The following is a 25,718-nucleotide window of genomic DNA, read 5'->3' as shown; positions in this document are numbered from 1 at the left end:
CAGACTGAGTCTGGATTTTATAGACATTAGGGCTGGAAGGGACCTCGGAAGATTGAGTCCAGCCCCCAGCCCAAAGGGGCAGGAAATCAGCTGGGGTCATAGGATCCCAGCAAGATAAGCATCCAGATTTCTCCTGAAGGTGTTCAATGTGGGTGTTTAAACCACCGCTGATGGCAGGCTATTCTAGACCTTGGGGGCTCGGATTGTAAAGAAATTCTTCCTTATGTCCAGCCTAAAACAGACTTGCTGGAGTTTATGACCGTTCGACCTTGTCATCCCTTGGGGTGCTCTGGTGAACAATTGTTTCCTAAGATCCTGGTAAACACCCCAATAAACTTATACGTGGCCATCGGATCACCCCTGAGCCTGCGCTTTTCCAGGCTGAAGAGCCCCATAGCTCTCAGCCTGTCGTCATGAGGTCTGTTTTCCTGACCTCTGATCATGCGCGTGGCTCTTCTCTGGACTCTCTCAAGCTTCTCCACATCCTTTTTGAATTGTGGGGCCCAAAATTGGATGCAATACTCCAACTGAGGCCTCACCAAGGCCGAGTACAAGGGGAGAATGACGTTCCAGGATTTACTTGAGAAGCATCTATGGATGCAAGCCAGCATTTTGCTCACTTTGCTAGCCGCTGCATCACACTGAAGGCTCATGTTCATCTTGCAGTCAATCATGACCCCCAAGTCCTTGGATGTTTGGTGGCTCAGTGGTTGTATTTATGTGCGTGTCCAGGAATTAATCTGGGTCTCAGTCATGGCAAACAAGGATTCTACCACTGAATCACTGTGTACCTAAAACACACAAAGCCAGATCCTCAGAAAGAACACAACAGGTCAGGATGTATTTGACACTATGGATGCCTATTTGAAATCTATAGATTTCTCTTGTGAATCAAGAATACGTATTTGCACATCGTATGCTGTTTATATTGAGTGGCAACCTTAAAAGGAACGCATGGCACCCTGGCTGAGAATCACTGGACTAGTATATTAGGCATGAGTACTACCATCATTGCTGTGCTTGAGAGTGTCCACAGGTTTCTGTGCTTTGCACTGAATTCAATGGTGCCAAAAGCAATCAAGCATTAGCTTGGCCAGGTGAACAGCAAAAAAATATGGAACTCTGGAAGAGTTTAGGTACTTGCCAGTGCTGATCTGTATTGCAGTGAGGTTTAGGTGTGAGTTAAACACCTAGGTATGCACACTTATATCACTTCTGAATGTGCTCAGAAGCCTAAGCGTAGCCACTGAGGAAGCTCTTCAAACCAAAATGGAGATAGCTAATGATTCTAGTTGTCTAAACAGTTTGCAGCTGCCAGAGCAGGGTCAGTCTGGATCCCTCTTTTGTGCTGAGATCCTTGCCAAGTTTACTTTTGGCTCCTACAAGGATATTTTGGATCCGACTTCAATAGGCCGCAAAAAAAGTTACGGCAGCTGAAGATATGGCCAGAATATTCTGCTTTTAAATCGTGTGGGAAGTGCTACCCAAGCATGCGCCCGAGGCACACAGCTCGGCAGTGCCCTGCGAGCACTGGTCCTAGAGAGATACTAGGAATCATGCTGAATAGCACTCTAGCAGCAGGAGCTCGGCATGATCCAGATCCAGCTCCAACTCTGTAAAATACTCTGAAATCAAAAGTAAACATAAAGTTACTGTTCAACAGTTTGATCACAGGAATGGAGGACAGCTGAGGCACTGTGGAAACTTGTGCACTGTGGAATTACCCGGGACTCTGGGTAACATGGACTCTGCTTTACAGCTGAGAAACAAGGGTCCCTGAAAAGGGGAAAGGAGGTATATGGGGAGGTGGGGGATGGAACACTCCAAACTGTTTGCTTCAGACCCTCATCTGAAACATAATGAGGCAGCAATCAAAAATGCAGCATCCATTCCCCAGGAGGCATTAAAGCACCAATGAGTGAGATCCTGCTGATTCGTGTCACCTGAGGATCAGGCCCTCATGATTTAAATGGGCTCAGTGCTGGGTGATTTTGTCCTGAAAGTGTTGTTCATGCATTCAGGACAGCTTTAATGAGCAAAAACTAAGAAGGGTTTCATGCAATGGCCTGACTGGTAGAGACAACAGCATTAAGTCCAATACCATTCTATGTTACAGGAACTACCCACAATTCTGAGTTAGCTCTTTTACGATGAAACTGACTGATACTGGAAAAAGGAGTATTCTGAAATGTTGCCCACTTGTGAATCACATTTGGGCTTAGCAATATCCATACTTTCTCTGACGGCTTTCGTGCACATGTATGCGAGTGAAAGTGTGCTTGATATAAAAGCTTGAGGAAAGGGAAAATGTGGAGTTCATGACTTATGTTCACCAAAGGCTATATCCTCAATCCCTGGGTGAGTTCAGCTCTCATCTGCTTCCGCTGTGGCCTTTATGGCATCTTCAGATGCCTAAACAGGAGCCAAATGCTGAAAACCTGGCTTTAATTAGGAAAAATATGCCTGTTAGGAAACTTACAGTTTAGGGGAACAAATCTGCTTATGCAGAGGGCCAGAGCAGACGTTTGTCACTTAGCCTCCATTTCTACCCCCTGATGATTGGAAATTATTTTTTTCCTCAGGACATTTTGAATTGGGCCAAGAAAAAAAAAAAGACCAACCTGGAATCCAAAATATTTCAGCAGAAAGGTCTGGATTTTGAAATGCCAGCCTGGTGCTTCCTGGGAGATGCAGCTCAGGTGGATCATGCTCCTATTCACTGCTATAGGCCAAGTGAGATAAACATCTCCCACGATGCATCATGGTCTCCTCTTCTGATGTGAGGTGTTGCATCATGGCAATTCAGATAGCCACATGGTGCACTGTGGCCTGCAGTAGAGAATGGGTACCAGAGGCATCCAAACCACAATTTTTGTTTTCCAATGAAATATTTTAGGGGTCAGCCAACAACAAAGTATGCTGTAGTATGTGTGTGCAAGGGGAGTAGGAGGAACGTGTGTACATGTCTGTGCGGGGGGTGGTAACACTGTCAATTTTAATGTTGGAAAATTGTTTCAGAAAATATTTGGTTAGCCCTACTAATATATACTTTTGCATGGAATTAAAGGGTGCACAGGCTCTGTACTAGCCCTCTACAGGCGGTAATATTTGCAGTCAAGACAATCAGGAAACAAGTGACACCTGTGTAACCCCTCCTTTTGAGTGGTGCTTAGCTTAATAGCCTATTCTAGCTCACAGGACTAACCCCTTAAACTTAAGGTTGAATGAGAATATCCACTGAATGATAAAAAAGTATGGCTGGAAGGGACCTCTGGAGGTTATCTGGTCCAGCCCCCTGCCCAAGGCAGTATCATCCTTATCCAAACCATCCTATACAAATTGTCTAATAACCGATTAGTGAAACAACAGTCAACACTGACAGCCACAGGGCATAACACCCTAAGCTGACACAGGCAAGGCAGGGGGACAATGGTAGCCAATGTTCCATCACTACAAGGACTGTTAAAAATATGCTTGAGAGATCCAAGGAACAAACATGATCGAGGCAAGCAGGCCTGGTCCTACACTGCCTGGCATCTTGCATAGTTGCACCATGTAGCTTGTGAAAAAGCTATTGCAGAACAAGAGTATAAGTTAACTGCCTCAGTAGGTGGACAGTTCTGCTTGGGTGGTACTTTACAAACAGTTTGGGCAGATATAGGTCACTGAACAAGATGCAGGACACACAGAGAATCAGACTTGCTGTCTCTTCAAGCAAGCACACAAGCACCACAGGCAGCTGTCACTTACACTTCTTTTTCTTCCTGCAGTTTTGAAGCCTCCTCCTGAAGCATCTGTAACTGCTGCTGGGCGATGGTTAACTCCTGAGAAGTTCTCTCCAGATCCCGCAGCAGCTCCTTATTTGTTAGCTTCAGCTTGGTGTTCTCTACTTTGGTCTCTCGCTTGTCATTGTGCAGCTCCTTACACTGCCCCTCCAACTAGGGGAGGGAAGGGGGGAAAACAAAGAACGTCATCCACTGACTGCACCACCTTATCTTTGCAGCAAAATGATTCTTCAATGTTAAAGCCTTAGGGCAGTGGTGGCCAGTCTTTTTTGGTAAGCTTACCACAAGTAAAGTCTAAAATATAAGGTAGTGCCACTCTAATAATCAGCCAACACCCTCGCCCAGTGCCACCAAATCCTGTCACCATGGGGAAAAGGCAACACTGAATTTGTTGGTACCTACTCCCACAGCTCCCAGGGGGCCAGAGCCTCAAACCAGCACCACTCCTCTAGTCCACCCCTAATCTCATTGCTGGTGTTCCCTTTAACTCAGTGACTGGGGCTTGTGAGCTGAAGATAATAGCTAACCATGATACTTGTGGAGCACATACCCTGAGTTAGCCACCACTGACTTAGTATTTCTATACAGGGGAGCAATTACAAAATAAGCAAGCAAAATAATTTAATGCACAGCAGCTATTCTATGCTACCTCCCCAGGTAGACACATTAAGAGCACCAAGGCCAAGCTGATAAAGTTTTATTCATCTTCTACAGAGGATACTTGGGAAGGGTGATAAACAGAGAGTAGCTAACTGTAGCTCCTATTGCACAGAAAAGCTCTGGCACAATGCTTTAACCTGCCACTGACTTGATTAAACAAACAAAACACCTTTATTTAATACAAATACTTGCCTGAAACTTGCAAGTGTTTTGTTAAAAATTAGGGTCTTTATTACTATTAACACCTTCTCAGTGACATTGAGGGCCTAGACTGTCTGTGAGTAGGCTATGGCTCCAGTTGATGGCGACTGGGGCAGAGATCAAAAAGGGTCAACTGTGGCTCCCCAAACCTGAAGCTATTTCTATGATGACCCAGGCCTCAGCTCGATTTAAAAACAGCCTCAGGATGTCTCTATACATGATCTATACCTGCCCCTGGTTTCACCCACCACTCTACACAGCAGACTGGAAGAGCTTAGAACAGGGGTGGGCAAGATGCAGCCCACCAGGCCATTCTATCCAGCCCACAGGGCCCCTAAAAAATTTAGAAAATTAATATTTATCTGCCCCGGCTACCTGTCATATGGCCCTCAATGGCTTGCCAAAACTCAGTAAGCGGCCCTCCACCCAAAATAATTGCCCGCCCCAGGTTAAAACATTCTGCACCAGTGAGGACTTATTCATACCCAGAGAATCCCAACTGTGCAGGTCAGGACAGTGTGTAGCCCTGCTCTAGCACCAGAGCAAGGCAAAAGGGGAAGAACCAAGTTCTGAAATCAGGGAGAAGAAAGTTGTCAGAAATAAGAAATGTAGACTAACTATAACAGACAACCTGTCAGAAAAGCAATGACCAACCTGACTTCCTTCTGTGCATGGTGACAGGCTCTGCGGATGAGAGGACAGCAGCGGCTGTGATATACCTTGACAACAGCAAGGCTTTTGACAATCTTTCACATTCTCATTAACACTACAGAAAGGATGTAGACAACTTAGAGAGTCCAGCAGAGAGCAACAAAAGTGGTTAGAAGGCTGGGGCACATGACTTATGAGGAGAGGCTGAGAGAACTGGACTTCTTTAGTCTGGAGAAGAGAAGACGGAGGGGGGATTCAACTACCTGGAGGACTGTTCCAAAGAGGATGGAGCTAGACTATTCTCAGTGGTGGCAGATAACAAAATAGGGAGCAATGGTTTCAAGGTGCAGCAAGGGAAGTTTTTTCTTAATACCTAACCTAAACACTCTCATGAGGAGGGTAGTAAAACAGTTACCCAGAGGGGTGGTGAAATCCTTAGAGTTTTTTAAGATGCAGGTAGACAAAGCCTTGGCTGGGATGATATAGTTGGGGAGGGTCTTGCTTTGAGCAGAGGGTTGGACTAGATGACCTCCTGAATTTTCTATGATTCTAAGATAAGGAAATACAGACTAGACAAAAGTACTGTAAGACAGATAAATACCTGGTTGGATCAGATGAATAACGGTTGGACCATCATGCTCAACAAGTAGCCATGAATGTCTCAATGTCAGGTTGAGAGGAAGCATCAAATGGGGTTCCCCAGGGGTCTTTCCTGAGTCCAGTATTGTTGCATACCTTCATTAATGATCTCAATGATGGGATTGAGTGCATGCTTAGGAAGTTTGAGGAGGACATCAAGTTGGGTAGAGTTGCAGGCATTTTGGAGGTTAAGGCTAGCAGACATTTTGGAGGTTAAGGCTAGCATCCAGAAAGACCTAGACAGACTGGAGAAATGGTCTGCAAGGACTTAGGGGCTGCGTTAGACCATAAACTGAATATGATGAGCCAACAGTGTGCTCTTGCTGCAAAAAGCAAAAAAACCCAACAACAACAAAAACCCAGCATACTGTGCTATGTTAACAGGAGTGTCACTTTCAAATCAAGGGAAATGATTCTTCCACTCTATTCAGCACTGGTGAGGCTTCACATAAAGTACTGTGTCCAGTTTTGGGCCCCACACTTCTAGAAAAATGTGGACAGATTGGAAACAGTCCAGTGCAGAGAAGCAAAAGTGATTAGGGGCCTGGGAAGCAAGATTTATGAGAAAAGGCTGAAAGAATTAGGATTATTTAGTTTAGAGAAGAGCAGACTAAGAGGAAATTGGGTAACAGTCTTCAAATACCTGCAGAGTGATTACGGAAAGGATGGACACAGGCCTAAGGGACAAGATTAGAAGCAAAGGCCTCAAGCTTCAGGAGGGAAAATTTAAACTGGAAGCTAAAAGGAACTTTGACTATGAAGGCAGTCATGCACTGGAACAAGCTATCTAGAGAAATTATGGGATCACCATTCTTACAAGTTTTCAAAAGCAAGTTAGACAGACACTTGGCTGGGATGGTTCAGTCAGGGATGATCCTGCCTTGAGTAGGGGGCTGGACTAGATGACCTTGTAAGGTCCCTTCCAGCTTTATTTTCCTATGATCCTATGAAAGGGTACCCAGAAATACATAAAAACTACTTCTATTTTTTCCCCAAGTGTGTTTTAAAATATGTCAAGTGCATTGGGAGTTTTAAAATGATACAAGTTAAGTCTCTGAGACAGACACACACAAGGAATGAAAAGCCCCAGAACACAAATATTGCCTGTCACTGAACTTTTGTGCTTCTGGAAGGCAGGGACTGACTGCATTGAGTACAGGCAGGTTTCCTTACCCAGCTCTGCCAATCTGCCCCTCAGCCCCGAGCACCCTTGATGTTCTGGTTCTGGGTCTGTAGCATGTAAAATACTCGGCCATGTTTTTTTTAGCTTGTTCACAAACAGTTCACTAGGGTTATTTGATGTCTGATCTCTGAGTGCCAAGCTGTGTTCTTTAGTGCTGACCAGTGGCATAGAAGTCAAACAAGGTATTAGAGTCCTCCACTGAGGAAAACAAAAAAAGAACTAAAAGAATAGCTTCAATCTAATAGTGTTTTACATTTCCAAGGGGAGGAGCAGAAAGGGAAAAGGCTGCAAATTATCACAACAAGTGAATTTTAAGAGCATGAGATCTGTTCTTTTCTGGGGGTGTGCTCACTGCAAGGTGTTCACCCAGAAAAATGAGTTTGTGAAAGATTTATAGTCTGGGTGAAGAGTTGAGGTATGATCTTCCCCTCATGTTGTATGATGTTAACTGCCCATGTGGTCCTGTTTGTGCAAGATGCAGGCCAAGGCTCCCATCCATTTTTTTTTGTTTCACAGCTCTGGTAAGAGGCCATAGGGAACTCTGTTCCCTTGTTGTGATAAGTAGCTTCCTGCTCTTTACAAAATGTACCAGCAGCCTGGCTTTTAGAAGGGTTGAGCGCCTCACAAATCCAGCTGAGTTAAGTGGGAACTGAGGCTGTGCAGACCCTCTGAAAAAACAATCATACCCTATACATTGCAGATGCTGGCTTATCATTTTCTATATTAGGGTCTGTAAACTGCCCATCACTAGAGGCAGTTTGCAATGCCATCTTTGGCATCAGTAATTGCATCTGTTTTACAAAACTGCTTGTAGGGTGTAGCTGTGTGTTTGTAAGGCTTGTGTTATTGTTAAGTATATGTGGTAGAACTGTGCCTATAGACAGTAGTTGATAAAGGGGAGCTCAACAACTCTTCATCCCTGGAGTCCCACCCTAGTCCTAGAAGTGGAATTGAAGTGGTATGTTAGCTCTGACATTCACTTCTACACCGAAGCAGATTTCACCCAACAGGACACAAGTATAAGTAAAGCAACTTTGCTGCTACACCTGAGTGAACACTCGCAATGTTTTATCAGATTCCCTCACACTTTGCTTGTGACCTAAATCACAATCTGAATTGGCTACACATTCAGGAGGGGAATGGATATGCACTAATCACTATGTCATCAACTGTGCAACCACACACAACAGAAAGATGCACCATTATGAGGGGAAGGAAGGGGGGACACCTACAATTCGCTGCTGATTAGGAATAGCATTGCTAAATTATATTAAAAAATCTTACATTTACTGAAATTTAGGATGCAAAGTAAATACCACAAAAAAGATGCATGTCCAACAGCAATGATACTTCACACTAGTAATATTAATTCATGTGCATGGAGCATCCTGCATATATGACAGGCAATACAAGTAGTGATGCCTGAATTAAAGTTGTCCAGTGAGTTTGATTATAAGATTTCTGTTATTACTCGCTTATGCTTTAAATATGGAACAAGGTTAATGTTGCTGGTGAAACTTTTTTCATTTCCTAAAAGTTTATTTTAATTATGCAATATCAGCTCTGTATTAAAGTACAGTGATTGGCAAGGGCTTTTGGCATTCAGTTTCCATGTTTAAACATCAGCTTATTGATCATTAATACTGCCAGCATGCAAATATGCCCAACCTAGCTCTAACAATCACACTTTCATTGAGGTGAAAGGGATGGAGACAATTTGTGTCAGCTTAGCTTCAGAGAAATAGATGGCCTGATTCTGGTGGTTTTTGACAGCCTGACACCATGGAATGCTGCAGGAGCAGCAATAAACCAGCTTAATTTTCTGGGTAAAACTGGAGCTGTGGCTGCTTTGCATTAATGGCAGAAAGAAGCCAGAATTCCCTATTGAGCCTGGCCAAGAAACATTTTTTTTTAAACAAAAGCTTAGAATTCGTAAAATGTGGCAAAAAATTGCTGGGGACTCTCAAATTGCAGGATCTAAAATATTTCCCCCAAACCAGCTGTTTTCTCCTACTCATCTTATTAAGGCTTTTTGTTAGAGACAGACAGGCACATTTTAATGAGAATATTTCTCATGCAAGTTATTCCAGTAGTAAAAGCTCAAAAGGAGCAAGCTGAAGGCCAGACAGAGACCATGGCTAGAGAATTCAAATACCAGAAATTCAATGTTTTGTAAAGTAACAGCCATCTGAAATGGATATTCACTTACAAAGTTAATTTGAAAATGTAATCATTGCAGGTGCTATAATTTGCACCCAGTATGAAGTGAGGCTCTAGTATTTTAATATCAGAGGTGCCAATGGTATAGAAAACACAGTGCTTGCTACTGTCAGTAAAGAGCAATTAAGTTTAATTGTGCTTGGTGGTAAATAGTTGCAATATCAGATCTGGAAGAGATGACCAGTCTCAGAAGTGATCATATGTTGTAGCAATGTGCTGCTCTAGGCTAACAGAACAATACTAATCATTTGTATGACAGCTGTGCAGACATCTTTGAAGTGATAATCACACACTATTCTAGAAATGTCTCACTAGGGAGCCTGCCATTCAGTTGAAGGACCCATTATGTCTGATTTTCATCTGGAATAAATCAGTGTAGGCCCACAACGCAAATATTCACTGAAGCCTAGGAACTGACTCACAATGCACAAACATTCAGATGAGAGGTATTGGAAGATACTCTCGTGGCCCCCAGCTGCAGCAGCTTAATGCTGAGTGAAGCCCAGGTTCATCCAGTGTTGGGACAGTCCCCCATTAATAGATACTGCCCTTGCAACAGTGCCCCCTGCATGCCTCCTCCTCCCCCCACGCAAACATGCAGGCAGACACTTTCCGCATCCTGAATTCAACAACCCTTTCTCTTTCCTTCCCCTTCACCAATCACAACCCATCTCCCTTACCCAATCCTGCTCATCTTCCTCCACACCCAACTAGACCCCCACCCCCCATGACCTCTCCTTCCCAGTCTAGACCTCCCCAGACTCCCAAAGAACAGAAATTAAACTATTCTTTCCCTGCCAACACAGATCTCACTTATGTTCACCTCCCAGAACAAGGCTTCTCCCAGCCTACAGTTCTGTGGTAGTCTCCCTATACATATCCCTTAAGCCAGGGATGGGCAATTATTTTGGACTAAGGGCAGCTTACTGAGTTTGGGCAAGCTGTCGAGGGCTGTATAGGTAGCCCCACCCCTTGACAGGTGCCCCACCCTCTGGCTGTCATCTTGTGACTGGAAGTCCCAGCCCCTAACCCCTGACCTTTGCCAACAGAAGTCCCTCCCCTTGCCCTCAAAAGTACTCCTTTCAGCAAAGATTTTTCCATCTTGGAACCAGAAAAATAAGAATTTATATTCTAAAAGAAAACATCTACAACATTCATTAACTTGATTTCAAAAAATATTTTTGTCCTGATTTACATGTGTTTGTATAGTGTACATAGAAGTGATTGCTTAAAATGAAGTCTTACTCTTGTATGTTGTGGGGGTTGGGTATAGGTTTGTGAGAGGCTGTGAGTGTGTGGATATGTGGGGTGCAGGAGAGGGTGTGGGTGTGTCTATGGGGGTGGATAGATAGAGAGGGTGTGGGGTGAGGGAGCTTGTGGGTGTGTGTGTGGATATGTGGGGTGTGGGTGGGTATGGGGTTAGTGGGAGGATGTGTGTGGGTATGGGGTTAGTGGGAGGATGTGTGTGGGGGGAGGGTGGCTGGGCTATGTGTGGAGATATGGGGGCGTATGTATGGTGGGGTGTGAGTGTGGGACTCACACCCCATGAACATACACACACACTGTCCCTGCCCACACACTGCCCACACACACACCCCTCCCACTCCTGGCCCTGTGGTACTGGCACAGCTCGTGCTCCCCAGTCCAGTGATGCAGCCTGGGACCATGTGGTGCTGGAACAGTGAGGGGGAAGAAGGCAGGGAAATGGCTGGGGGTGAGGCAGGGTTGGGCTGCTTAGTCCTGCCAGCTCCCCCTGGGTCCAAACTGCCCCTAGCTCTTGTCATCTTTGACAGGCAGCCAGGAGCAGGGCCAGATAGAATGTCCTGGCAGGCAGGATCCAGCCCATGGGCCGTATTTTGCCCACCCCTTTGTTAAGCCAAGCTGTGTTTGCTGCTAGGCCCCCAGTGTCAACTCTCTGAAATGTCAGCATGACATCATGCTGTGGATTTGGGGCACTGCACATCCTATCCTGCAATATACCACCATGAAAGCATGTTGGCAAGCCAAGAGGGTAACAAGTGTCAAAAAGGGTCAGGCCAAGAAACTTCTTGGTCTGCAGTGGCACATTGCACCTGCATGATGACAATTCTACATCTGCAAGGGGCTAGGCCCCTGGGATTTACAGAAGTGCATTCTGTCAACCTCTGTGTAGCCTGTCAGCATGGGGCTTGACTTAGTTCTTCTATTAACCCTTCTCTTAGGTATTCATACAACTCAAAAAGAGATGCCCCATCTGGCTGAGTCCTTAGCAGCAGCACAGAGCACATCTCAGTCAGCAGATTGTCTTTTAATATTTTACCACCCACTGTAGCACAGGAATAATGAGATTGGGTTGAAAAAAAAAATTAGAACATCTTTGCCTAATGAATGTAGCTTGGATGACAGAGTTTGTATTATTCTCAAGAGGTCCCTTCATGATCTAGCAAGGATAATGTAATTAAATAAAGTTACCATTGCTTGTTTAAAAAGAATAAATTCAATTGGCAAAATCTATGCGGGTTTATGAGAATGGAAGAGGGTGGGGAAGTCATCGACTAAGAGAAAAAAAATAGGCACTAAGAGCCAGATTCTCCTCACACATGTAATATAAATCAGGAATCATCCCATAAAATGAATGGTGTTACACTGCTATCTAAACCAGGAGGAAGGAAGGAGAGTCAGGCCCTGTGCACTGGACAAAGAGGAAAGGACAAATGTGAATAGTAAATTTAATGTATTACTGCATTGAGTTATACTTCTGAGTGGGGGAGTGGAGAAATCATTGAGCTGCTTAACTGGAGAGCATTCAGATGTTATAACTTAGTTTGGTAAGGGGCATCATTCACTTGTTTCAATGACAGAGGCTTCAAGTGCAGTTTGCTCCCTGATTAAAAATACCTTCTGTCAACAATAAAAATTAGAAGTCAATTCTGTCCCTCCAGTGATGGCTGCCTTTTTCAACAGCCTGGCCATAAAAATAAAAAGGGGCATTTGGATTTTATAGGTGCATGTAAATCCTATAATTCAGCCCAGCTCTTGGGACAAATGAGACTGATGAAAAGGGGAAGGCGGGGCAGGGTGGAGAGGAGACATGAAACTTTTGTTTCATATTCCAAAACAAGGGAATAAAATCATGAAGCTCTTACTTAAACTTCTCTAGGAATCATTGCAAATCTTACATGTATGAGGAAGAGTTAGAAACTGAGTAACAATTCAAGAGTCTGCCTAGGCCTTTACACCAAACAATGTAACACACACGACATACATGTTCTAAGAACTTGTACAGCAAAGAGGGAAGCCCTATGTGCTAAAGCCAGATGCCTTCCCAGTTGAGGTTGCTCAGCACCAGTGAGAGCCCTCAGGCACTGGAGCCCACTGCCTTCCCTACTGCCCCAGGGGAAGGTACCTGGGGCTTCCCTCCCTTGCAGTGCAGACTCGGCATAGAAGGAAGCAGGCTCCAGCACCTGAAGCTTCACTCCTGTGCTGTGCAGTCCCAGCAGGAAAGGAAACAGGCTCCAGCACATAGGGCTTCCTTCTTTGCTGTGCGAGTGCAGGCGCTGCGCATGAGTGGCAGGGAGTGCTGGCTATACAGATGAGCTGGTAGAGGCTGCGCCCCTCACTGTGATGTGCAGCGCTGCCTGGAGCTACCCCCCACCAGGTACCTGAGTGCCCCGCCCACTGTTGTGCTATGAGAGCGTGTGTGTGTGGGGGGGGTCCCCACACCCCCTACCCTCCCTCACACCCAAACCTTGCCCCTACAACCACCATATATACACCCCCACATACACACATCCCCACATCCTACCTCACACACACATCCACACCTCACCATACACACCCACCCTACACACCATACATACACATGCACTCACACACACACACCCACTCCACCCCCCCACTGTATACAAAACTAAGAATTTATTTTTGAGTTATTATGCAATCATCTCTATATACACACATCATGCAAACGCTGTACCAGGTCCTGAGGCGCTCATGACAAAAATATTTTTTGTAATAAAAATTAAAATATGTTCTACTGGTATTTAATTTTTAGTGTATAATTTGGTTGGGGTTTTTTGGTTCTATGATGGCAACCCCCCCCCCGAATTATTTACAGGGTGGGGGCAAGGGAAGGGACTTCCAGTGGCAAGAGTTAGGGGGTGGGACTTCTAGTCTCAATGTGGAAACAAGGAGGCATGGCAACTGTCAGGGGGTGGGGCTACCCATGAGGCCCCTGACAAAGCACCAAAACTCATTAAGTGCCCCTCCACCTGAAATAATTGCCTGTCCCTTGTCTAACTAGCTGAAAACGGATATTTAAAAACTATTCAGGAAGCAAAAGGTGGGTAAGATCTAAATATCAACATAACCATTACGCTGTGGTGATTTATAACACCTTGCATTTTTGCAGTCAATGTCAGCCTGAAGGCACTCCAAATGCTTTACATGTGTGCATAAGTATAAATGCACACAGAATTCATTTAATCAGCTACTGAAATGCAGCTACCTCTGGGGTGGAACGTGGCAGACACCCATCAAACCTAAAAACTGTAGCAATGAAAAATACTCTTAACTCACAGGAACAGTGATCCAAGGCAACTAGAAAAAGGAAACTTTTTGGTGCCTTCCATAAAATACATTGATGACTTTAGTCTAGTTCACAATACATGTAGAAACACATTAGTACAATGATACAATCCAGTCTGAACAATTCCACTTCTTGTTCAGGTGTCATTCCTATCGACTCCCATAGGAGTCAAATCATGTTCTTGGAAAAAAATGCAAAGACCACTGGACCACAAGGGACTGAACTGGTCTTAAGTCCTCAACAGAGTGATCTTCCAGGTCAGGGCCGCCCCAAAAAACAGGTTACATTTACAGTACTTTGCAGCTCAACAGAGCAGGTCCATTTCTAGCAATACTCTCAGTCCTATAATCAGCAGAAAATTCACTCTTAAAATTGTTTAAATAATCCTGCCTTTTCTCCTTCATGGGTTTTGCAGCTATTTTGCTGGAAGTACTACACTTCCCCAAGGAGGCTATATATTTTTGTAGAACAAATGACACCAAGCACTGATACGGAAACATGACAAGCCAGTACCATTCTAGTGAACTAATGAGAGTAGCAGACCAAAATCCAGTCTTTCTTTTCTTAAGCACATGTAAATCTGCAGGCACACCAGTGGCATCATGGGAAATACACTACTGTAAAATGACATTAGAGAAATGAGGCCAGAGGCCAGTGTACTTAAAAGACAATCTAAAATTTATGGCACTTGTTCTCTAGCATAACTAAGTAGCAGTTGACATCAGGCCAGTACACGGGTGTTCAGTGATGGCTTTAGGACCCCTTAATCATGAGCAGCCCAGGAATTAGGTCACTCTCTAGCCTAAATTAAAGCTAATGGGTTCTTCTATAGATGTGTAAAACTAGTCTAAGAGGGAGATAAAATCAGTGTCTTTGTTTTTGTAATGTCTTATGAAAGAAAGCATGTACTTTAGAAACTGAGATTAAATTTTTCAAAGTAGTGGCAACTTGGAAGTCTCAATCCAATTTTCAAAAGGGATTTAAGTGCCTACATCATCTATTTAGTTCTCCAGAGGGTCAGATTTTTACAAGTATTTGGGCACTTAATGATGCAATTGGCAGAGCTTTTGAAAAAAAAAAAAAGTCTTCCTAGGTGCCTAAATACATTTAGGGATCAGGCCCTAAGCATCTAAGGCACATCTGAAAACTTTACTCAATATATTTACTTAACATTAATGAATTTTCGCTTTATAGGGACATGTGTACTACTCCTGTTCAAAGACTTAAAATCAATAAAGAGAATATAAAACAGGTTTCACTGTAGAATTCTAGCTTTCCTGATGATTTACAGCTTCTAAAATTTCTCAAAAAGTTGAAATACTGCTAATGGCCCAAGAGGAAGAAAAACAATGAAGCCAGAAGTCATATGAACAAATCCATGGTTAAGTACCCTTTTCTGTTTTTGAATCAGTTGTTCCAATTCTTGTTCTTTTGATAGAAGTTTGTGTTCCAGGTCTTGACTGCGGGACTGAAATCTCTCCGTGTCCTGCAAAAACAAGGAAGGTGAAAATTAAAGAAAAAGGCCCGGTCTTATCCATGAAGGCAACACTGTCCACGGGATAAGGTGCAAGACAAGTTATCAGATCTGGAAATCAAGGATAGACTGTGAAGAGTGAAGGAAAATAGCTTAGGGTAAGGCTAAGGTGAATTTTCCCTCACTCAGGAGGGCAAATCTTATGGTTGGGTAAGTGGCACTTCTCTACAAGTTATTGAGCTTGATTTAGGAATTACTGAGTGAAATTCTATAGACCCTTTTATGCACATCTTAAATGGTGCCTTCTGCTTTCAAAATACATTTATTAGCCACATTAGTTTAACTTTAGAATAATATCACTGGGGTAAGAGTTACACTGGTATAAGCAAGGAAAGAGATGGGTCTCGAGTGTTTGGAGTCCTCCTCTCTGATTATATGGCTAGCTAACTAACTTATCTGGAAAAACATCTGAATAAATGAGAACTCCCCCTGCTTCCATTACGAACTACAGTTGTAAGACAGCCCCTCAGATGCTGTAAACTGTCAGCAATTCTAGACCAGAGGTGGGCAAAATGCAGCCCAGGGCCAGATGCGGCCCACCAGCCCATTTTATCCAGCCCGTGAGGCCCCTAAAAAATTTAGAAAATGTAATATTAATCTGCCTTGGGCTGCCTGTCATGCAGCCCTCAATGGCTTGCCAAAACTAAGTAAGCGGCCCTCTACCCAAAATAATCGCCTATCCCTGTTTTAGACACTTAAAATTGAAATGAGTGTCCACTAAGGTCCCCAGGAAAACTCTTGTTAGATAATGATTAAGTCTCCCTAAAACAGGTAAGCATGGGAACAATGAAATGTTCCTACCTCTTTACTTTGGCTCCTAAGAATACACTTAATGGGGCATTTTAATACATGTTAACTGGCTCCTTATGCAGAAGACTACGTAGCCAAATGAATAAAGACACAGTAACCATTCCTTTAAATAAAGCCCTCAGTCAGTAGGTTACCAACTATCTTAAATAACAATAATTTGGATTTATTTGACTCCTTAACAATACCTTTTAGTGTATTTTTTCAAGTGTTGCTTTTTATGTGAGCAGGTAATCATTTCCTTTTTCCACTTGGCATTAGTGTACGTAGTGTCCCTGAGAGTTTGAATTATGGAAAGAAGTTAAAATTCACTCAAAAAACAAATCAGGCAAGCCAAGAAACAGTATGATTCTTCAGTGTCTGATACCTGCTAGTACAAGTGCTGAGTAACTTAAAATAACTAAAATGAGGAGGTCTATGACAAGGGCTTGAAATAGTAATAGATGAATGAATTAATAAGAGAATTTAGGACACTGCTTTAATCATGAGCAAGTTAAGTAATAGTTCAAGGCAAGCATCTTTATATTTTTTAGATTTTCAATTTTATTTCAGTAGTTCACTATTTTTATTAGAGCACTCAAAACCCAGTCTCTTCCACAGCAAATTTCATGAGGCAGAATCATAAAACCCACTGGCTTATTTCATTTCAGGCAGAAGGTGTAGATTTGCACTTTGTAGCCTAACTAAATCATAATCTTTCATGAGCATGGGCTTATTTCATCAGATGCTGATTATTTCATGTCAGCCACCAGTATAGTTCAACCAGCTCCAGAGTGGAATACCATTGCTGTTTAAGAGTCTTTGCTAACATCCTCTGAATGCAATGGAAAGATTCCCACTGATTTTAGCAGGCACTAGGTTAGGCCCTGATGGTGCATACGGCAGAAAGCAAAGACAAAAAAAAATGATACAACTGAAAATTAGGGGAACATCTAAAACATCATATTTGATGGAGGCAGAGTTGCTCTGGAATAATTAATGACTACTGTATGCTGACCTACTTCTTGGAATACTAACTTTAAAGATATATTGGTTTCACTCACAGAGCTGTGAGGAAACAAAACAAGAAAGCCAAACAACTCCAGATATGCAACCCTTAATATAAGAAGGGTATATTTCTGGCAGAGAGGAAAAAAGTATGGGAAAATAATGGGGAAGGATAATAGCAACTGAAAAAGAGACACTCAAGAGACTGGGTGATTAGTAGTAAGCTGTTTAGGGTTGGGGGAGAAGACAGCTGTGACAGACACCGACTGGGGTGGCTAACAAAATGAAGCGTGCCTTAGGGGAATGGTATGCCTTTAGGAAAGATCGATATAAATGTAGATTATTGCATTCAAATCCTTTTCTCTTATACTTTGTTCCTGCTGTGTTAAGTAAGTGCTGAAATGGTCTAGGAAGGCTGCCCTTTCTCTATATTTATCACAGATCACAGAATCCAGAAAGGAGGATAAATCACAAGGGCCAAGCCCAGTTGGGACCTCTAGGGTAAGCCCAGTTGACTTATATATAGGGCAAAGTAGCTCACAGGCCATAAGTGTATGAACAAACATTAAATTGAAAAGCTCCAAATCCCATTCCAATTTGTTCCTGTTTTTTCACGAGTCATTTTTGAAGGGCTTCATCAAGGGTGAATGTTTGAGGCACTTATAAAGGCACTAGAAGCACTTCATACAGAGCATCTGTCCATGGCCTAAGAGTAAGGAAACTAGAAAATTCTACCCCAGGGGACATAAAAGGAAATAAAAGTAAAGTAATAAAAAATAAAAAGGTATGTATTATAATATCCAAGGAAGCATGCTCGGAGACCAGGAACAAGACAGACTTGCAACAAACCTTGCAAGTATGCCACCATATAAATTACTCAGAAAGGAATCTGATTAGGACATGAAGACTAGTGCTACTGTCAACAGTGCTAGGGGATCTTTTATAAACAGAAGTAGTCAGGACTTTGACATTAAATCTTCCCCAAGATGACAGCTCCAGAAGCTCCTACAGCATGGGCCAGTGGTTTACTAGCTGTATCAGATAATTAATACCACCCTCTGAATCACAGCATCGTGCAGAACTCAAGCACTCCTCCGTATCCCATTTGAGTAGTTTGAGCTTGTGCATCTGAGCTTGTGATCTGTTGAGATCATGACACAGCGTCGTAAAGAAATTTATGCTTTATTTTACTGAATTTTTCAATTTTTTTGAGGGCGGGGTGGGGGGAGGTTACTTCTCTTTTCCTACTGGCTGAAACTAATGAAATTATCATGGTGTAAACAGGTATAAGTGACAGCAGTGTCCATATGCAAAACAAAAAGGAAACTCACTTTCAGGAGAAACTGTTCCTTCTCCTTTTTGATTTGCTGCTCCATTTCTTCATAGAGCTGCTGAATTTCTTCATCATAAGCAGCAATTTTCCTAATAAGCGATAAAAGCATGCCATATGAGTCTGTGTAGCATTATTTCAAGACAAGGCTCACAATTACTAGCTTAGCACCACATTTCTGTTTTAGCACAAAGCCCCAGGGAATGATCCTGAGAATATGGAAAAAAGAATTTACTGCAGGAAAGGTCACAGATGAAAAACAAAATGTTTCCTTGTGGGAGGAGAGCAGTTACAGTGTGAAAGCTAATAAGGCTGCTGCTTTGACAATTTAAAATTGCCAGAAAAAAAGGGTGATGACTGTTAATTATGCACTCTTAATGACTATTGAACCTGAAAGTCCATGGAATGGAGGTCCTAGAAGTAATATAGTACTCACACCAAAAATGATAATACTGTAAATAATTTTTAATTTAAAGAGGCTTGCAAGTATTTCTGAAACAAATTCACTCCCCTGTTATTTGTGGGATTGCATTGCTCATTATTCCAAGGGCTCATGGAACTGGTGGTTTATTTGTGAACCTGTTAATGCAGCCCCAAAATTTCAGCACAAATTATGTGTCATACTGGAAAATGCCCTATTCTCATTTTCCCGCTCCTCTCACTTTGTTCTGCTCCCATCTAAAAAGGTTTAGTCACCTGGTCAGGGAGCAGAAGTAAAATGCACTGTGCCCAAATGTACATAACTAGAGCAAGCACAAGGGAATGATCAGTTCACTTTTTGAGGAGTGGGATTCTAGCCAGCATGCTTGCAATCTGGGACTTGTGGACACAGCTCTTAGGGAGAATTAGGGGGAATTTTTTTTAGCTATTTTTTTTTAAGCCGAAAGAGAATTGAGCAATTGAGACATCACTTCTTGAATGCTCAAAGAGTGCCCTGTTGGGATTTATAGCAAAACTTAATGAATTTCTCTTGTGATACTGCTGTATACCTCTCCCAGGATGATCTGGATAGCAGTGCTGGATGTAGCAAAGGTGCACTGCCCATTATCCAGGCAATTTGCAGAGTTCCTATGAAATAGTTTAAAAAAAAAAATCACAAGGGAATCCCAAAATCCCAGGAACAGATATGAAAACCTCTAAGGATTTCATCCATGTGTGGAAATTGTCAAGATTTCAAATGAATATATAATGGGAAGAAGGCCCTTATGTACAGCATGGGAAATCAGGAGTAACTCTGGTCTAATGAACTGATACAAGGAACACAATAATCAGGTCTCTGTTCCCCGAAACATTTAGAATACCCAGTGTAATCAGGTCACTCACACTACTTCTTGATATAGAGGCATCTGCTATGGGTTTCCAATCAGTTTATTTTACACGGGGCAAACTTGTCGCTACAGTAAATGGAACAAAACAAACCCAAAACCTGCTATCTTCCTTCAAAGCCTGGGAGAGACAACCCTAGCACTGTGCTTCTCCCTCAGCACAACCGTCTCCTCTCTTCTCTCCCCCTTGAACAATGCTCCTGGAACTCTTAAATCTCTTTGGATGCCTACACATGAGCACAAAGACTGTTCTGACACACTGTAACCACAACGCATCCAAGCGGACTTGATCAATCAAGTATGTTGGAGTGTGGTAATTACCGTGCTCCAGCCAGTCTCCGCATCTTGTGTATCAGTGTCCCTGCACTCCCTGCGGGGACACTTCATCTAAAGCTCATCGAATGAAACACAGGCACCCTGATGCTCAAGATGCAGAGACTGGCTGAGAGTTTCCCCAATACCAAAGTCTTGAGAAAAAACAGGCTCCAAGCCTCATCTGGAGGTGTCAGTCTATAACAAATTCTCACTTATAGTCCAGACTGTGCAACACCAGAGCACTGCAGAGGAGACACGTTATCATGCCAGATGCCTCTGTATCCTTTGCTGACCACTGTGCCTTCCTAGTTGTTCCCTCTCCCCGAAGTAGGCCACTTAAAGGCACCATAATAGCTGAAAACTGCAGAATAATGTGTCAATATGCCACCTGTCCTAGAAATAATTTCACTTGTCAATTTGATGTGGATACTAAGGAATCCACCACTGCCCTTACTTTTTTCACTAGGGGTATCATCTTCTCATTTCCTAGGACTGAAGGTATATCCTAGGTACTTGGTCTCTCTACAACCAAGCTGGCGGTTAGCTGAGCTGGCTGTGAAGCCTGCTGCTCTAAAAAGTGTGGCACTGCTTTCATCTGTAGATGGGCTCATCCCAGGTGCTGGCTAATATTACCACATTGTCCAAGTATGTGACTGCATATGATCAGTGTGGGTGGAGTATTTTATCCAGAAAGTGCTGGAAGACAACTGGCCCTTCCACAGAGTCCAAAAGGCAGAATTTGAAATGGATAGCATCCACATGGTGTTGCAAATACTTTGGTTTCTCAGGACTTTGGGGCTAATGGTAGTTGCCAATAGCCTTTTGTCAAACCAGGGCAATAATACATTTGGACTTTCCTCTTCCTTCAAGCATCTTGTTTATCCAGAGCATTGGGAAGGTGTTAAACTCTGAGACTGCATTTTCTTTTCAAAAGTCAATACGTCAATAAGTCAAAATGGAAAGCCAGGCCCAGCTTCAGTAGCAGCACAACTGGTACTAGTAGGTTACACTAGTAGTACACTAGTAGATTCTTTTAAAACCCCCAATTCAAGCATACTTTGAATTTCCTGGTGTACCGTGTCCCTGAGATGTACTCGAATTCATGAATATCCCTTTTGTATGGAAAACCCCAGCTTAAGGACAATCTGGTGATCCATTAGAGCAGGTCTCCCAGGAATGTTTGTAAAAACCATCTAGAAATTTTTCAGACTGGGTTTTCATGTTGACTTGTTGGGCTGTGGTTAAAGCTTCCTCCAGGGAGAGAGCTACACTAGGGTCTGGAGGGACCCTTGTAAGACCAAGGCCAGCCCCAAACAGACAGCTGAGGACATTACTGGCTTCTTAAATCATTCAGGAATTTAACAGATTAACACAGTAGATCTGGGAACCTTGCCACTTCCCCACCAGTCACACCTCACTGTTCACCTACCCAACTCAACACAGGATCTCAGATGGGCCCTGTCACTTAGCTAACAATTTGCTCTCCGTGGAGGGGAGAAGAAATACTACCCTGTCAAGAGTTTGGTCCCACAACCTGGCATTTTTGGTATATTGATATTCCTGGGCCTGTTGTGCCACCTTGAGATTTTCCTTAGCAAAGGCTCCCACCAAATCCGGCTGCTCCCACAGCTTGTATGTCACACTGTGCTCTGTGCTTTGGTGCCTGGCAGAATTCTTTTGAGAGCTCTGCCATTCCCTCAGGGTTGCTTTCTATGTAATGACCCAAGTGGACAAAAGCTTGGTGGTGACTGTAGCACCTCCCCAAATAGCAAACAGCAAAATCTAGCTTGGCTGGATTGGAATTGACTGAGTTCAACCTTCCAGGCCAACTGTAACAGTTTGGTCATGAAGCGTCAATCTTGACCAATCACCACTGGGTAGGTCAAGCAGCTGGCCACAGTGGTAACAATCCTAACCTTCTATCTCCTCATAATTAGGCTTATTTGGACTCTGGGTCCTGGACCAACATTCCCATGGATACACGTCACATGGACATATTCCAACATTTGAAAGTCCTCATGGTCCACAAACTGTGATGTATAAAGGTCTGTTTGGACACAGATCTACCAGCCCTATGACCTAGACATCACCTACCTAGACAGGCATCACATAACCCTTCAGAGCTGGGCCCTCCCTCAGTCCCCCTGACATACATTTGGGCATACCCACCATCCATCTAAAGCCAGTCCCTGTGCTGGTGGCCATCCTCACTACATTTAAAACAAGTTAGTTAACCACCTAATTTAACTGTCGAACTACTAGCCAGCTCAAAGTTACCCTCTTCCCCCATGCAGCCCGTCATTGCCCATATGTCAGGTCCCAGTCTTGAAGGAAAGCAGGGTAGAGTCCTGGGCAGTGGTGTTCTAGCTAAAGGTCCCTTCAAAGTTGCAGCTGGCTTCTTCTGCAATCCCAGCCTCTCAGAGTCAGGTTATAAGAATATAAGAATTACCATTTACTAAGTCAGACTATATATCCATCTTGTGTTGGATGGATCCTTTGTCCAGATGGTGGATAGTGCCCACTATCCTGTGTTACACAATGGCAGAGAGTGGATGCCAAAAGGAAGAGTGAACTAGGTATGCCCAGGGTTTATTCCAAAGTTCTTCCCTCACTTGCGGTTTCCAGTATTTAAGGTCCTGGCTGGTATCCCCCACTGGGGAATCCATACAATCCAGGTCCACCTCCATTAGGTTTTCAACCATATGGATTATCTCATCCAGGGTGGACATCTGTTTCTGGTAGACTGACTTCCAGGGTCCCAGTGGGAGTACGGAGCAAAACTTTTCTAAAATCATTAGTTCCACTATTTCTGACAGCAACAGTCTCTAGCTTTGACCAAAGGGTGCAAAAGTCTTTTAATCTTTGGACTATAGCTCAGGGACGAGAATCAGGATTAAATGCCTCCTGTCTAAATTTGCACCAGTATACCTCCTTTATTAGACCTAGGAAGTCCAATATAGGGACCTTAAGGGTCTTATATGTCTGGGCCAAAGCTGCCCCAAGGCTCCAGAAGGCTGCTTGAACTTCCCCAAAACAAAGAAATATGCAAGTGTGTAAACAACAAATAAACAAATCTAAAACTCACCATCTTCCTTCAGACCCTGAGAGGGGCAAACTTGGCTCTGCACTTCTCCCTCAGAACTACAGCCTCCTCTCTCCCTTGTACTCTGCTCCTGGACTTCTTGGGTGCCTGTCCACAAGCTGGGAGGCTGCTCCAATGCGCTGTAATTATAGACTCGATTAATTGAGTCTGCTGGAGCACAATAATTACCGTGTTCCAGATATCCTCCGTGTCTCACATATCAGTGTCCCTGCGCTTCAAAATACTGGCAGGGGCACTTTATCTAAAGATCATTGAACAAAGCATGAGGACCCTGATACACGAGATGTAGAGACTGGTTGAGAGTTTCCCCATGCCCAAGTGCTTAAGAAAGAACAGCCTCCGAGCCTCATCTCGGAGCCACTCTAATTAAAGCCCCCTCCCCACCACTCCCAGTGCACATGTAAAAATGCCCCTTAAGCCTAGTTGTGGCTCCACCCTTACTAACTTATCAGTTTTATTCATCTTCCAAACTAAATGGGCTATGAGTTTTCAGTTTCAAAGGGTGACACAAGGTGCAACATGATAGAGGTTTACAAAATATTAAATGGTTGCTACACCTAATTCAAAAGGGAAATCAGACAAATTTTTGAAGGTCCATCAGTACATACTGAACATGGTAGATCTGGGTGAAGCCTCTAAAGTCAGATCTTCTTACACCTCTGAATGCTGGAAGCTACAATGCAAGAGTAACAGGGCATGACAAATTCTGGACATGCTCAGTCCACACTCCCGCTCACCATTTATGCTCTGCTACTGCGAGAAGCAGGACACCAAGCTTGATGGACGTATGGTCCAACCCAATAAACAGCAATTTTACATGAGCATGTTTCCTCAAGAAAAAACTTACCCTAGCTATAAATGAATACTTGTCTACACAGATATAGGAAAACTAAATCCTTTAAGGCTGATTCCCTACTACCTGAAATATCATGTTTTCATTGAGATTTTTCTGCACAGACAAGCTGCATGTGAAATACAGCCCAAATTGGGGCTGCTTCTCTCTCCTCCACGGCATTGCTACCTCTGACACAAATAGAGTGCAGAAAAACTAAAAGGGTATTTCATGCTCCCTTTTTCCTTTCCCAGTATGCAGCCAAGTCACATCCTGACCCCAAACACAGAATGCTCTCCCTCTTAGCATGAGAAAATAATAACCCAAGAATCTAATTCACAGTTTAATCTCTAAGGTGTACTGCATGAGAGTATCTAAGACTAATGAATGCTTAACAGGGAAGAACATGGATGCCAAGATCATATTAATAAACACTGCCCAATAACATGTCACACTGACCAGGGCTGGAGGCTAGACTGACTTATATAATAAAAGACCCTGTCATAGTGCATCCACAGAATAGGGCATTCAGTAGTTAATGGTGCCATGAGAACCATAGCTGCATTTTCTTGCTTTTGTGGGTGAAAAGTAACAACATTAACGTCATACTGCACACTGCTGGTTTTGGAACCATGTTTCTCTAACTTGTGTTTGTAAAGGCAGAAAAGGTTGTAAGTTGTACATGACAATGAAGATTTACATTTTAATAATATGATATTTACTCGTTGACTCTTTGGCATACCACTAGGGAATAGCATCTGTGAGCTAAGCACACACCAGAGTATTTAATTATGAATTTAGCCTACCATTTCTAAGGCTGATCAAATAATAATAATAATAGTAATAATAATAATAGTTCTCACTGTTGCTTCAAACATAAACAGTCATGAATAATTTAGTCACCAAGTAGTGGAAAAAAATAATCATCCAATAAATTATTTGCTATATATTACTCATTGGAAGATGTACATGAACAATGAAAAAATAAGTTATTTGTATTGGAGAAAAACCTCAACATTTGTCTTAAAAGAACAACTATTCCACCTAAATAATATGTCTGCCTGTAACCACAGCATAACTCAAACACTATCTAATAATGTAGTTTCCTTTTCACAACAACCCTATGAATTAAAACAGGTATTTTGTTACTGCAACAATACATTAACCAAAACGGAAAGTAGCGACAGTTAGTATAACCAAGGTGGCATGTTCTGGTTACTACATTTTGACCTGGAGTTCCTGCGTGCAAAGGAGAATTTCATTTCTGTTCAATACTTTAACTGTGTTGGTTGGGCTTGGCCCACAGGTATTCACACAAACACTTGGTGCAAACAGCTCTTTCTTCCAGTTAAAACTATTTCATGTCTCAGATAACTATAGCCTGAGCTGAGCACCCTCCATTACCGCTGCAGTTGGATTCTGCCATTGACCTGATGTGCAAAAATCACTTCATCTCTCCATGCCTCTTCCCTTGCCACCTTTTGCTTGCCTTGCCTATTTATAGTCTATTTTCTTTGGAGCACACTACCTCCCTGCAATCAGTTCATACCATACCAAGCTCTGTAGGATGCCCAGTCTC

General features: G+C 43.1%; 1 protein-coding gene across 2 annotated transcripts in view; it reads right to left on the bottom strand.

The window, feature by feature from the left end:
• Positions 1-25,718, bottom strand: part of CRACR2A (calcium release activated channel regulator 2A) — a 114,121-nt gene that overhangs the window by 43,359 nt on the left and 45,044 nt on the right. For both annotated transcript variants that reach the window (XM_090043908.1, XM_090043909.1), the window contains 3 exons: positions 18,566-18,656; positions 15,297-15,392; positions 3,751-3,938 (listed from right to left, as the gene is read on the bottom strand). In XM_090043908.1, coding sequence (XP_089900034.1) covers positions 3,751-3,938; positions 15,297-15,392; positions 18,566-18,656 — 375 coding nt within the window. The remainder of the gene's footprint in view (positions 1-3,750; positions 3,939-15,296; positions 15,393-18,565; positions 18,657-25,718) is intronic.

The sequence above is a fragment of the Crocodylus siamensis genome, chromosome 4 (genome assembly GCF_052110815.1).
Source record: "Crocodylus siamensis isolate JL-2025a chromosome 4, ASM5211081v1, whole genome shotgun sequence".
In the NCBI taxonomy this organism is placed as follows: Eukaryota; Metazoa; Chordata; order Crocodylia; family Crocodylidae; genus Crocodylus; species Crocodylus siamensis.
The sequence above is the reverse complement of the archived record's forward strand: the minus strand, read 5'-3'. Positions and strand labels throughout refer to the sequence as shown.